Source organism: Accipiter gentilis, chromosome 19, assembly GCF_929443795.1.
Source record: "Accipiter gentilis chromosome 19, bAccGen1.1, whole genome shotgun sequence".
NCBI classification, from domain to species: domain Eukaryota; kingdom Metazoa; phylum Chordata; class Aves; order Accipitriformes; family Accipitridae; genus Astur; species Astur gentilis.
In genome coordinates this window covers 16,315,964-16,331,114 of record NC_064898.1, presented here as the reverse complement: position 1 = coordinate 16,331,114, position 15,151 = coordinate 16,315,964, and the positions used below count along the sequence as shown (strand labels likewise).

Genomic DNA, 15,151 nt, shown 5'->3' with positions numbered 1-15,151 from the left:
AATGAAAAGAGGGTAGATTTAGACTAGATATAAGGAAGAAATTCTTTACGATGAGGGTGGTGAAACACTAGCGCAGGTTTCCCAGAGAGGTGGTCGATGCCCCATCCCTGGAAACATTCCAGGCCAGGTTGGACGGGGCTCTGAGCAACCTGATCTAGTGGAAGATGTCCCTGCTCATTAGAGGAGGGCTGGACTAGATGACCTTTAAAGGTCCCTTCCAACCCAAACTATCCTATGATTCTATGATATAACCTGAATGGATCCCGTTTGGACATCCCATCTATGTGCTGGATGCAGTGAAGGTTCAGGACAAAAAGCCTGATGGGACTGTGTAATTAAAAATCAGTTTAAAGTCTGCACGTAAGTGTGGCTGAATTCAAGTTCCACAAGCCACTCCAAATATGCCATTTCTGGCCATATTCCAGCATTTGGATGTCAACTGCTTCTACCCCACATAGCAAGACTCTGATGTAGTGCTGATACATAAACTCCTGCAATTTGTGAAGGCCAAAACTAAGCATTAATTATCTTATGTGAGTGTAATAAGTCACCTTACTATCATCTGCAGTCAGTGACCCCTGAGCCTTCAGTACTGTAACTCAGAGACTGTGATGGTCCTGATACCCTCATTCCTCTGTGCATGTCTGTGTGGTTTGGCTCTGGGATGGTTGAAAGGGATTGCTGTCTCTTGTGTTTGGCTCAAAAGAAAAGGAGGAGGAGTACAATCCAGTATCCTCTTTCTTGCCCTTGAAAGGCAAGGGCCTCATGTCCCTCCAATTTGTTTGAGCGATTGAGAGGGACGCACACTACTGTTGGGGATTTTGTGAAGGAAGATGAGAGCCCTCATTTCTCAGCTGGGGAATTCCTGCCCCTGACAAGGAAGGGGCAGGATGAGAAGTAAGTTTTAGGGCTGGATCTGTTGGCACTACTGCGGAGGGAGAAGAAAGAAGCCTAAGGCAACCTTCCTTCTTTTTTTTCCTGCCTGGGGGTGGCACCCCTCTGTCCATCACGGGGCCCCAGAGTGTTGTGATGGCACTGTGACATGAAGCACAGTCCTCCACCGTCTCCCAGCTGCAGCTGCTCTGGCAGCTCAGCAGTGTCTCCAGGCAATATCTGCTGCTGTTCTGCCAACAGGTTCAGCCCATCCTCAGCATGCTGATAGACGAGCCCGGGTGGTTCGTGAGCGGAGACAGGTTGGAGGCTGATGCTTTGGCTGGGACACGTTTGCTTTGGCCAACGCTGCTACAAAAGCAGCTGCAGAGAGCAGAGGTGCTTGTGGGGTTGGCAGTGCCTGAAGGCAGCAGGAATTCAGAATGAGCCCTGGCTTGAACCATCAGCGTGTGCCTCACAGCTCCCTCGGATGCTTCAGTCATACTGGAGTGTTGCCAAAATACTTTCCAGCCTAAGGAAACTGAGAAGTGAAATAACAGAGGTTTAACATTAAATGTCTCAACCCAACAAGAGTGGAATTTCCCAGGGCAAAGATACTTCTTTACCCCAGGGGCGTTCCCCTGTGCCGAGCACGAATACCTGCTTCCAAAAAATGGAGGTGTGATCCCTTACCAGAGAAGGGTCACAAAAATCCTTTGTAAAGGGAAGGGTTAAGTAACATTAACGTAGGATGGACCAGTGTCCCCAGTAAGAGATATTAATTCACTTTTAGAAAGGAAAAGCAGGAAAGGAGAGAAGTGTCCTTGTTCTGCTCAAGCATTTCTTCATGGACAAGATTTAAAGCCTTTGGCTGTATGAATACGTTGCTCAATAACCTGAATATCTGTTAGCTCAGTGCCCCTTGGAAAAATGCTTGGATAATATTATACAGAGCACATATCCACTCTGATTAAACCTAACACAAAACCGAACGCATTTTGAATTTATACTACGGCGACAGTGAAGATGAACAAAGTTATTTTCTTCACTGTGGGGCCTGTGAAGTCACAAGTAATGCAGCTGTGGTAGATGATGGGCAGCTTAGGAAATCAGGGCTGTGTTTGCTCAGAATGAGTATTTGCTGTTACAAAGAATTTTCCTTTATTCTCTAAGGATGATATCAATCGCTACTAGTGCAAATTGTCAGATGTTTCAGTGATAACATCTTTCAGAGAGAGAGGCTGGAGCAGGAGAGGGGAAAGATATAATGAGCAAGGTTTTCACCTTTGGTCTGCCCCTCCTATATTGAATAAAAGAAGAAGACCAGTAAAGCAGAATCCATAAAAGCCCCACATGCAGCTGGAAGAGATGTTCCCTCATGCAGAAAACAGCCATCGGTCTGCCTTCTAAAGATGCTTTCAGAAGCACTGGACCTGCTATTTTGAGAAGATGATGCTGGAGACAGAAAGGCCCAGAGCAAGAGCACAGCCACAGCGCAGAGCAGAGCGGCTGCCCCAGGCAGAGCTCCGGTGTCCGGAGGGCAGTTGCTGTGGGGTGTGTGCCACAGCTTAGCCACTGTCCCCAAAGTCATCTACGCTATGCAGAATAGCTGGGGATCAGCAACATGCCAAGGTATCTTAAGACCACTTTAGCCCTATTCCTGGAGCTGCAAGTTTCTCAGTTCAGCAAAAACCTGCAAGTTTCTCAGTTCAGTAAAAACCTGGTTTAATGTCATATAACCTCTCTGGGAAAGATGTCTCTTTTCCATTAGAGACTCTCCATTCCTCCCGTTGCAAGCTAAGGCACTGAATTTCCTTGAATCCTTAAATAAGCCTTCCCCCCCAGAAAGCACCCACTGACCTGAGAACCTCGCCAAGAGTGTTTCTGTCTCAGATCTGCTTTTTCCTAAAAGGTTATAAAGTTCCCTATTTGGGAACTCAAGAGCTCTGATTCTAGGTACAAGGCAGATTTAACAGCAGCAGCCGGACTGGTGACCACCCGTGGCTGCCCAAGAGAACTGCTCCTCGGAGAGCCCATGGGAAGCATCGCTCTGCTACTGGCCAATTAACCCACAGCTCAGCACAGTGGGATAAATTGAAACCACCAGCCAGGATGGTTGCCTTCTGTTTCCCAGAGAGGAATTTTGAGCTGGCTTTTTTGTCCGTGCTGGGGATTGTTCCCTGGTATTTTAAATTGTGAACTTTATATCACCGTTTTATACTGTAGAATAGCATGTTCTTCACCCATCTGATAAGAATTGTCCAGCATCTTTGTGTATAAATCTGTTAGGTCATGCCTGCATTTTCCAGCTATTGTTTTAGGAGTCCCCTTCCGGTATTTAAAAAGGGGAAATATCTTCTTTAGTATCGTCTTCCAGCTTTGAAGCTGTGCTGAACAACAAAGACAGACAAACATTTAATTCTTCCCTAATCCTTTAAATATCCTTACAAGCACATGGCGTTCACACACTGTTAAGCCCATCTCCTGTAGCAGCTGTATGTCTTCTTTTAACTCTGCCTTTAAAGCCCTGCAGCTTCAACTGGGGCGGAACAGGAGCCCACGATACTTCATCCCGTGGTGGCTGTCTTTCTGGGTGGTATGGAGAGGGATGGTTTTCCATAATAAAGCCATCATCTGGATTGAATTGCAGATATCTAATCCTCACACAAGCTACTCCTGTTTGGTTTTGTGAAGTGAACAAAGACATCAACTTAGACGTGCTCCGGACTGGATTCGGGTATCTCTGGGACCTTCTGATCATTCCAGCGATTAGCCAGCCTGCCTTGGTAACTTTAACACAAAAGGGAAAGCATAGAATGAAAACCTTTTTCTTCAGGAAAGGGGGCTTAAATGGAAAATTTCCTTAACTTCACCCCCCAGGAAAAAGACTGAAGGGGCAGGCAAGACAGCTGGGACAAGCCCAACTCTCTCAAGGTTCCTGCTGTGTTTTTGTGGTATGGGACCGAGTGGGATTCGAGTAGCTGCATTACAGGACGGGGGGTGGGGGGTGGTGAGCTGATGTTCATATGAATTGGTGAGTATTCATGGATTTAAGCCCTGCAAAACTCTTTACTGTTTTTTTTTTTTTTTCTTTTCTTCCTCAACATGAAAACTTTCTGCTTGTTTTCCATAGTTTTTCTGTCTTTCTGTGAGGACCCACAAAGACATTTAGTCCATTTCCCTGGCTGAAAGCAGGTAAACCATACTGGTATCATTTCTGACAGCTGCCTAACCATAGGGGTTAGAACCTGTCCGAGGACCTTCAGACCCCATACCCTCCTCAGACAGTCCATCCTCATATTAGCCTTCCTTTTAAAAGCTTCCACCTGGCATCTATCCTGAACCTGTTATTTCTTGGCCTGTACAAATCAATATAAAAATACATAATCTTTTTCCCTGGCAGCAATGATTTATCCGTTCAAAGACTCTTTATCCTATCCCCACTCAAACCTCCTGTTCTTTAGGCTAAACAACTTCAGTTCTTTTCTATATATTTTCTAGACTTCTAATCATTTGCATTGCTTATTTCTGCCTGGAGTACACCATATGACCAACGTCCCCTATTCTGCAAGCAACAGTGGGGCTAAAATCTGAGGGCCAGACATAAGCATTTTGATCAGCGTGGGCATGGGAGCCAGACTTTGGGCTCCTTTCTGAAAGTCTTGCCTTTTATCAAAGGCCGTAAAAGCCTGGTGTAAGCATTCTCTGATGAAAGCTTAGATAGTTTAATATAAAGTAGCATTTCTGGAGCAAATCTGCCATCCAAATGCAGTGTTACACTGTGTTGGGGTGTTGGTGGCCATTGGGAGGTTTTTCGTTATTGCACGCTCTCGCTTGCTGAAAGCTAAAACCGATCTAATAGCAGGAGGCTTTGGAGGCACAGCAAAGTGTATAAAAAGGACACTATTTAATTTTTTTTTTTTAAGAAAAATGAAAAAGGAAACCAAAATAGGCCACTGCTGAGGCTTAAAAACACAGATGTAACAAAAGAATATTTCTGGGGTTTTGTGCTATTTTGTGCACTTGAGTCACTTGCAAAAAACCTATATTCAATGTTGAGAAAATAATGAAATGTTCTTCAGGGTGGGTTTTTTTCTTTTTTTTAATGATTTACTTCTTTAAAAGGCACTATCTTGTCAGCATTTGAAAACTTCTCTTTGCAACCCTTTAAAATACTCCAGACATTTTCTATGAGAATGTTTTAAACTCCCCAGCATAAACAGATGGTCTGTTGGTATTTGTATGTAAGAAGCCAGCAGATTATATTGTAAAACAGACTAGACTAAGTCTTTGGGGTTGGAGGGAAAGTTAATGAATGAGATTAGCATGCAATGGCTTTACTATAATAAGATCCACACAATTAATCAAGATCATTGAGGAACATTATAATATAAAGATGCAATGTAAATATGATGAAACTCCTTTGATTAGTGGATTTGTTTCTTAAATGAAGGGAAGGGTTGGCTTTGAGGGAGTGTTATGCATGAAATCCTGATTTTAGCTGTACTAATGCAGTTAACTTCTTGCTCACATGTGAATGGGGATACCACGTAGCCCTGCAGCTTTGATCAGCCTTTTGGGAACACACGTAGCATTCCTGCCTCTGGCTGTAGACATCCTGTGAGCCTGGTTATCCAAAAGAGCAAGGCTAACATGTTCATACTAAGAAAACCACAGGAGAGAGTACAACAGGTTTCTTTATACCAGTTTTAATTTGGTGTAGAGTTCAGTTACTCAAAGAGTTACTACGAATAACATTATGCCAGCTAGAAGTCTTGCTGAAGGACAAGTAACATGGAAAAAAAAGCACAATCCTTGAGAGAAGAAGGAACTCAAAAAAGGAATACACCATCATTGGCAAAGTTGTCATGCAGGTTCACAAAGGGTTATTTTGGCCAGTGCATACATTTTTAGACATTCCTCAGTATTTACCTTAAAGACACTGGTAAGTTTGACGAATCAAAATGTGCTTTCTGACACATTTCTCTCTTTAAAAACGACATTTTTGGAAAATTTATCGAATTCCTTCTAAAATAAATTTGAAGAGATACAGCCAACTTGCTGAGACCTCAGATATGCCTTTTCTAGAGAAAGTTAGATGTCTTTCACTGATGGAAATTACATTCATATATAAATTATACTCTTATATTAAGCTGACTGGCATGCATACCCAGTTGTTCATGAGATCAGTTTGCGGAACCCACCCTATGGGAGCTTTCCAAGTCAGATCCTCAAACAATAACAAAATAATTTGTAATAAAGATTTCTCAGTCAGCTGGTACCCTGGAGCTAGTGCTCTTCAGGCACTAATTTAATTTTTTTAAATCTTTTTGGCCTCTAGAGTTGAACTTCCCTGTTGTACTTAGAGACCAGGTGAGCACAAAAGGCAATTTGAATACATTCCCTGGTTTTGTTTTCACCATGTCACTCCAACATAATGGTGCTAAGGGCAAACTCTGTCCTCGCGTAGAATCATAGAATGGTCTGGGTTGTAAGGGACCTTAAAGATCATCTAGTTCCAACGCTGCTGCCATGGGCAGGGACATCTTTCACTAGACCAGGTTGCTCCAAGCCCCATCCAACCTTGAACACTTCCAGGGATGGGGCATCCACAACCTCTCTAGGCAACCAGTTCCAGTTCCAGTTCTGGGTTCCAGTTCTGTTCCAGTGTCTCACCATGATGAACATCCTCATGTGATTGATGTTCATTGACCTTCACACTGACTAGGAACCTTTCCTTTCATGTCAAATCAATGTTGAGGGATAGATTTTGCTATCAGATCTGTTAACTTGAACATGAGCTGCATGGCTGCACCTACACTCAGCATTTCACCCAAACGCTTAACAGCACCTCAGAATTTTCCTGATGATCCTGGGCACGAAGGATAAAACAGAGCAACTGTGTCCTGTAGAACAAGGCAGACCAGTCAGCCAGAGTGAAAACAGCACAGGCAGTCCTCCAAAAATCGTAGATAGAGCATCTTTGTTGTCTCAAGCCGTGCAGAGGAATGCACGACACGTCTGGGGAGAGCGAGCTGCACACCAGGCACGTGCCAGCGCGGCCAGTGGGGCTTTAACCACGCTGCTCCGGGAGATGTGGACTGGCTCTGCCATCCCATCGCACGTCCTGAGGATGACTAAGCAGCTCATCTAACCTTGACACCCCGGCAGCCGCAACACAAACATCAACACATCTTCACCAGCAACTGCGGGCACTTGCTGGGTGCTTGCTCTTCAGCACAGAAGAGGCTGAATCATTACAGAAAACCCAATCATTTAAGCTTCAACTCTTTTATAGTAGTTTCTTATAATGAAAATGCAAGTTTGGCAAATGCTAGTTTGGGGTTGGGTTTCTTTTTTTTTTGTTTTAAAACCTAGATTTTTAAGTCCTAAACAGGCTGCTTTTATCAGCTTGCCTGACCTGTTCTGTAGCATATAGATTGGGATTTCATCCTGCCAGTCCTTGAGTAAGACAGTAAATTGTGGCTGAACTAGTTTGTAACAATTTTGTGAACTAGAAGAAAAAAAATGAAATACATTTTATATTTTATTTAAATGAATACTTGCTATATGATTTGGGACCCTATTAAAGGGGCTCTGTCAAAGTAGTCTGCATGACCCGGAATGCCTCATTTAAAAATTAGGTGATATAAGCTTTTACCATGGTCTAAGCTTTTACTGCAGCAGGATCCTCTCCATGTCGTCCCTGGTTCCTGTGGCTGCCGGACCGCCATGCTGCCGTGGGAGGGAGCAGCGCTCTTGGCTGTGCCATTTCTCCAGGCTTGTCCAAGCTTCCCACCAAGTGCTTCAGATGCGGTGGGAAAGGTCAGCCCTCACCCGGATTGGTGCAGTTCCTGCTGTGCTGTGTCTGGCCAGGCAGGGAAAATATTCGCTGCCACCCGTGTCTCCCACCCCCTCCATGTGGTCTTGCTGGCTCCATCTCCCTGGGCACAGGAGACGGGTCTGGGGACGTTTTCTGGCACATGGCACAGGGTGACTCCTGTCCGTATTATTATACCCTCTTATCCTGCACCCAAAGTGGGAATGGCTCTCAGTCTCGGACCTGTTTGGGAGCGCGGTCATTGCACCCAAGAACTGCCAGGGACCCTCACAGCCTGGTGGCACAGACAACCGCGCTCCAGGGCCTGGGAAGGGTCCCTGGCTGTTTCTCAGCTCACTGATATAGACAAAGCTTCTTCAGCCGGTCAGCAGCCCTGCCTGAGGCTCCCCCATCCCACCTGCCCTGTGTTCTGCCTTTACAGCCAGGGTAGACAGAGGCACCTTTAGGGCATGAGCTTCCTGACCTATTTCAGACGGACTCTTGGATGAGTGGGACTGTTCCCTATTTTCCACCCTTGAGTGCAAGAGGAGCACTGTCTGCTACCTGCACTGGAGATGCCAAAGCGAGGAGAGAGCCACGCACCTCCTGGGCATCTCCTCACTTCGGCATCTCCAGCCGGGACGGGGAGCGCGGGCACAGCCGAAGCGGCGGGGCACGGGGCTTGTGCCAGCATCTCTCCCCTCTCCTTCCCTGTGCAGCCCCTGGATGCCAGGGAAGGACACAGGACCGAGCAGCACTGGCAAAAAACCAGGAGAGCAGCAGCCATCAGAGCTGGGGTCACGGGGAGCAGCCGAGGAAGGTGTCTCCCCCTTGCCCCGTGGGGGAAGGTGAGCGGAGGGGGACTAAAAGGGCGGATGCGCTTCTTGGCGGTCCCTGAGCATCACCAACAGCGGTGAAGCAGTTAAGGTGTGGGGAGCCCTTTTTCGTTTGCTACATCCGAAAACAGCACAGCGCAACCTTCGAGCGCAGGCAGCGCTGTGCTGACATTTGTCCCTTGGAAACGTCCCCTCTGCCACCCCGCACCGCTCAGTTCATGGGGCGGGAAGAGCCACCCACTTGGAGATGGAGCCCGGCTAACGAGGAAAACCTCTTGAGGAACGGGACATCACTTCCTCGGGGCTGGCCTGCTGAAAATAGCACGGCGGGGATGAATACTTGTGTGAAACAATTCGCAACCCAACGTGATCTGGTACACGCTGGAATTTCTTTAGGCTAAAATGAGGCATAACGTGAGGCAGGCAGGGAGGGAAGGAGGAGAAGCCTGTTGCCTGATTTCTGGCATCTCATCAGGGGTCTCTGCTAGTGAGGAGAGAAGAGCAGGTATCTCCAGGGCGCGATCCAGGGCAGGGCATGGGCTTGGGGTCCTGGCCAGCCCTCTCGGGGTACCTAGCTCCTGGGGTACCCAGCTCTCTGCTGTAACTTCAGCAGGATCCCCGAGCAAATTGCTGGGCTGCAAGACTACACCAGCCCATTCACCAGGAGCTAAAATACCATGTGTTACTTGTTAACCCTTGCTGGTAATGAAAACATGTCTTCAGTCAGTAGGAAAACATTGCAGCTCTCTTGCAAAGAGGCAGTCTGAGCTCCCAGAAGCTGCCAGATGCACATTTTTCTCACGCCCTCCTAAAATATCACTGTAATTTTAATTTACTCAGACGAACGAGCAGTTGACTAAACAGACATTCATTATAAAATTCATATTAAGAAAAGAGACACTTGGGATAATTTTGATTGATTTACTTGGCAGAGTTTTGATAGCTACTGAAAAACATACTATTCATGTTTAGGTGAAAAATAAATGGAGTCAAATAAGTGTCACTGCATAGTACTAGGAGGTATATACAGCCACATGTAAAAATGCATAAACACAAACATTTCTGTACAGCAACTTTTCCTTTCAGTCTGTATAGAGAAACACTGGTTTATAATATGGGGAAAATATAAAGCAGACATACATGCAACAAGGACATGACAGTTACATAGGTCCCACCTGCCTTCCAAGAGTTACATTAATAATAACAATAATAATAATAATAATAATAAAAGCCTTTTTCAGGGAAAAAATTTGAAACCTGGAATGTTTTCATGTTGAGGTTTCCGGAGAGCTTCAGATGTCAAACATATCTGAAGGTGATTTAAAGGCTTGATTCAAAGCCCTGTGAAGGCAATGGAAAGACTCCATTGGTTTCAGTGAGCTTGGGGTCAGACCCAGCTATTTAACCACGATCCCATTCTGCCCTCCCCCAAAATCCAAAGTTGAAGTCTGCAGATAAAAATAAACAATCGTATCATACAAAACTTTGTATATAGAATACAAAAGGTAACCGTTGACTTTTTGTATAAAATACAACTTTTTGATAGTATATTTATTTCACATATGTATAAATATAACCCAAATAATATGATTTTTATTATTCCTACCAAAATATTATTACTTTTTGTGTGGTTTTTTTTTTTTACAAAAGTTTACAAAACAAATAATTCTTTATATTTACAACCCAATACTGTGAAGAGTGCCCGGTCAATGATGAAAAATAGACTATAAGGGTAGTGCACTTAGCCATTGCAAAGAAAGAGAAAAAAGACACTAGCTCCATTCAGATACAAATGTTCTGAAGAAATTTCACTGGATTCAAGTTTTGGTTGCAAGAGTCTTTCACAAGCTCACATTTCAAATGCATCAGGCATATCTTTACGGGACTGCAAATGGCCTCTACCTTTGTTGAATTTACTTAAGACAGGATGAAATTTTGATCCCGGGGATGGCACTCACAGCCCACTGTCTTCTCCACTCCAGGCTGAGGCCAACAGGACAAAACTCAGCATTGAATCCACCACTGGCTGACATCCTGAAGTCTTGGGACCAGCTCCTCAGCTGAACAATTTTTTTACGTCATTTGAGGATCTGGAAAACAATCTGGTCTTACTACAGAAACAAGTGGTGGCTTTTTCAACGGCATGTGAGGGTAGATGAAGTTACCAGACTTCAGTGCCCGTTGCTCATGATGAGACTAACTCAGGCTCGGCCTTAGTGGCATCGCAGTCATCTGTTCCTACCAGAGCTTTGGCAGTCACTGCTGACCTGCTCGTGGACGGGGTGTGTGCCTGTGGGCGAGACAGTTGAGCCGAGCTTCACTTTAAACTCATGTAGCTACTATTTTGGTCTAGTTTTGCACAATTTATAGGGGACTCATTTGTTAGACCGCACCTTTATATCTTCAGACTTAGGTGGGGGACTCGTTAGACCGCGCCTTTCTCTCTTCAAACTTAGGTGGGGCACCAGTGACCTGGGCTGAAAAGCTCTTTAAAGACTTGGAAAAATTTGTACTGGCATATCAAAGGGACTGCATGCACCCCAGCCAAAACTGGGGAGAAGAGGGAGCTTTCTGGGCAGCCGAGCCACCATGTTACACAATGCAGGGGTGTGCAACGATCATCTGGGCAGCAGAAGGGACGCTTCAGCAGGCTTTCTTGTCCCTCTTATGAAAAACATGTCTGGGAATGAACAGCATCATGGACCAGCCTCCCTCAACTGGCACATCCAGCTAAATGCCCACGTTACACCTTTCCCAGAAGTGCTGGTGCTCGTTTGTGTGACGATGCTTCTTGAAACATCATGAAAAATTGTGCCCACGTGAAATGACAGGGTGAAATGACTGGAAAAGCCTTATTAAAACCTCTCTTGAGAAATAGGTCAGGTAAGTGCAGAGGCTATTGTCAAATAGTCTACTCATCCCACTGCCACTAACAAGGAAGAATAAAGCACTTGCACAGAGCAGAGCAATGCCTCTTGGCGCTGAGGCTTGTGAACGTAGGCATTGTATTCCTTTGCCACATCTAGTTTTAGCTAATTCAGAGGAGGCTGTGAAACACGTCGCACCACATCATTTTAAAGAACAGCATTTTCATTTGAATTGCAAGATCTGTTCCCATCTATGAATCCTCTTGTCTGACTCACTACAGAGCTGCTTTATAGTGACATAGCACCTCCTTCTGATGCCCTTACTGACCAAGTCTATAGGAGAAAATTTAACATGGTCAAGACTATTCCCTGGCACCCAGGTCAAGCGGTGTGGAACAACCTGTATCCTCACTGCTCTGCTCTGTTAGCCTCCAAGGCAAGGTGGCTGCAAACTGTCTATGGGAATGTTCCTTGCCCCGGGTTAACTCCCTAGTGATGCACAGAAATTGCTCAGCTAAATGTTAGCTGGGCCATCCCCAAACCCAGAACAGATGATTGAGTCCAGTGCCCAGAAATACTCCCCCAAACTGTTTTCTTTACAAGCACAGATGTGGCTGAATGGAGCCTCTTACTGTGAGTTACCCAGGTGGTTATAACTGACCTGCGTGCTAGTTTCAGGGGCAGAGCCTCTTGTACTCTGCCCGATGGAGGCTGGGGGGACCTGGCCATCACTGGACCTCTTTCAAATCCCGTGATATAGCAAAGGGAAAGCAGGATGGAGCCAAAATGCTGTGCCATCAAAACAGTAGCCTCTCTCCAGACAGAGATGCTGGCATTTCAGCTGGGGTAAACCTGTTTGATAGAAGAGGACTGGGCTGAACTACCCGACACTTGCTATGGGTTAAGATGATCATGCATTTGCCCTCCTCTAAGCTGGACTGGGAAAGTAGTCGGTGAGGGTCAAATCGTGAGCACCCTTCTCACTTACGTTGTCCATTAAGTCACTGGAGTCCCTGGGGTAGGGCATGGTGGCAAAGTGAGAATCCTGAGCTTTGGTGTAATTCATCTCATGTTTCCCTCAATGACCAAAATGATTGTGCTGCTGGCAGGACAGTAATGTCCTCCGATACTCACTGCAAGCACTGATGAAAGAGAGAAAGCAAATGCTAGAGCGCACTGAGTAACGCACTCGATGATCTGTTTCGTTCTTCCCTTGGACAAGACCACTTACCCTTTTGTGTACTACAAAACGTAGAGGGTTTAAACCAAAATCATTGGGAAAGCAAATGTGAGTTTGTACTGTGTAGAAATAAACAGGTTTTGTAATGCAATAAGATTTACACAGGGCCTGATGCTGTCAGGGCTGAGTAGTCCGGAGGAAGTTAAGGGCTGTGAACACGATGGTTGAAGAGCTCTGGACCACTTGGGCTCTTACTTGCGCTCAGAGAAATGATGTTCCACAACCCATACCACTGTCTGGTGCTTGCGTGTGTGGGAAGCTAAACACATTTTTCCACGCAGCCCCCAAGAGAAGAACTGATGGGTTTGCAATGCTCTGGGCACCGGTGTAGGGAACAGACCCTTCACACGTTCTCACTCCTTTGTGGCAGGCATGAATATCACTTACATTATTGTTTCACCAAGGGAGACTTCAGTTTTGTTCCTAGAGCAACTCTTCAAACAGGGCAGTCACCCAATATGGTATTTTAAAGGACAGCCCAGTTACTGGAGTGTAAATTAATAAAGCAGGTTGTTGGCATCTAAAGAGAAATCTAATGTCCTTACTGCCTTTTCATCTGGTTCACCCTTGGTACTGTCACTTACGAGTGGTTCCCCAAAATTTCATCGAGATTGATGTCTTTCATCCAGTCATCATTACCAGGTTCCGTTTTCAGTAAAGAATCTATAAAGTCTGAGTCACTGTTGAGCGCAGGTCCTATACTGTCACCTTGCTGGTTCAGAAAGTCAAACCCTAGGTCATTACCATGGTCACTTCCTTGGTAAGCCCGAGAGTTTTGGTTGGTAGATGTGAAACTGGTTGATGGCAGAGATGACGGAGGTGTCATACTTGTTCCTGGCTGATTCAAGGTAGGCACATTCTGTCCTCTCAGCTGGTTAGGTCTTATGTTGAGACCTCGTACTGAGCCAGCAGATTGTCCATTTAGAGTCTGGTGCATTTGGTTTAGCGGAGGCCTCATTTGGACTCCTGCTGTTAACTGATTAGGAGGTGCCAATGCACGCTGAGGAAAATGCTGGTTGCCTACGTTGCGTTGCAAAGACTGGTTAGGATATGGAGTGCCGGTGGGGAAACGGCCCCCTGTGGGTTTCAGTGCATCCTGCTGCTTTACTGCAGCTTCTTGCGGGGCCCAGTTCTGGGCAGTGGCAGTAGCCGTGATCATCACGTTGGCCGGCCTTTGCGCAGGGATACCTGTGGCTCCGTGGTTCAAGCTTGGCCTTGCTTGCTGTGAGTTGACCACCGACCCCGTCCCAAAAGCCGCTGCGTTGTTTCCCTGCGTCATGGTTTGCTGTCGAGACATCATGGGGTTATTCTGACTGGGCAGGACTTGATTTTGGTTTCTGTGTGGCTGCATTTGGTTCATTCCTGAAGTCACGTTGTACGTGCTCGGTTGGTTGCAAGGAAGGTTCCCGTAACAGCCCATACTCCGAGCAGCAGGAACAGAAGGCATTCGGGTCCCAGCGGGGGTGGACATGAGGCTGGAGCTCTGGGGCATGATGCTGTGAGTTGAAATTGGGTTCGATAAGGACATGTTGTTGGAGCTCATACTCACAGCTGGTGAACCACCTGGAAAGGAGAAAACAAAAGTGTTAAAACAAACGTGAGTGCATCAGTGTGTGGTGTCATTCAAATACCAACAGGTTAAAAATCCAGTTTTCTAGCAGCAGAATTTCTTGAAGAAGATACTTTGCTCTTAAGAGGACTTGCATGAACTTGCTCAAGGCCTTAAAGATGCCTGTCATCTAAAGGGTGATTTGGCCTATATGAAGCCATCGGTGGTCTTTCTATCCCTTCAGAAGACATCAAATAAGCCAAAACCGGTGCTCATTGTAAGACAAATAAATATTGGAGCGGGGAAGGACAGACAGAACCACTGGGCAGGAGAGAAGACTTTTCTGCCTTTTTTTACAGAAACAGTAGACACCTCTGACAGGACAAAGCCTGTCTAAGTGAGCAGAGGCAGAGGAGATCAAGAACTTTTCTTACTTAGAGGCACGGCTCATCTTGGCTCCCTCTAGAGACAATGGGGAGTGATAGGGACCTACATCAGGCCCCTTTTCCACCTTTCTTAGACACCTACAGCAGCAGTATCTATCCCCTCTGGAAAGGGCTGTGCCAGATGACAGCAGGAGCCGAGACTGGATCTCACACATCTGCAGTGCTCAGAGCTTCCCTCCCAGCCAGGTGCTGGGAGAGGAGCTCAGCCCAGTCTGGAACCTGCTTGTCCTCCCGCATGGTGGCCGAGCAGGCAGGAGGACACGGCTCGGTGCTGTGCCTGGTGAGTGCCACACACGTGCCCCTTCTAAGCTCGATTCCCAGCTGGGCTGTGGCCGTTTGCCCGTGCAGAAGCTGACTTGCCCATGAGGGAGCCACACGGGATGCCTGATGTGCAGGCATTTGCTGCACATGAACATCACCTTTTGTGCATCGCATCAGAAAACTAGAAGTTATGAGCTGGCACAAATCTAACACTTGTGGCTAATTCTGCCCAGTGGAGGATTTTCCTGTACCTGACATCTGC

At 46.2% G+C, this 15,151-nt stretch overlaps 2 protein-coding genes across 2 annotated transcripts in view; both read right to left on the bottom strand.

Annotated features, from left to right (window-relative positions):
• CCDC82 (coiled-coil domain containing 82) overlaps positions 1-15,151 on the bottom strand; it is a 426,644-nt gene that overhangs the window by 173,203 nt on the left and 238,290 nt on the right. The window lies entirely within an intron of this gene.
• MAML2 (mastermind like transcriptional coactivator 2) overlaps positions 9,460-15,151 on the bottom strand; it is a 220,219-nt gene continuing 214,527 nt past the window's right edge. The window contains exon 5 of the mRNA XM_049823520.1: positions 9,460-14,196. Coding sequence (XP_049679477.1) covers positions 13,214-14,196 — 983 coding nt within the window. The 3' untranslated portion in view covers positions 9,460-13,213. The remainder of the gene's footprint in view (positions 14,197-15,151) is intronic.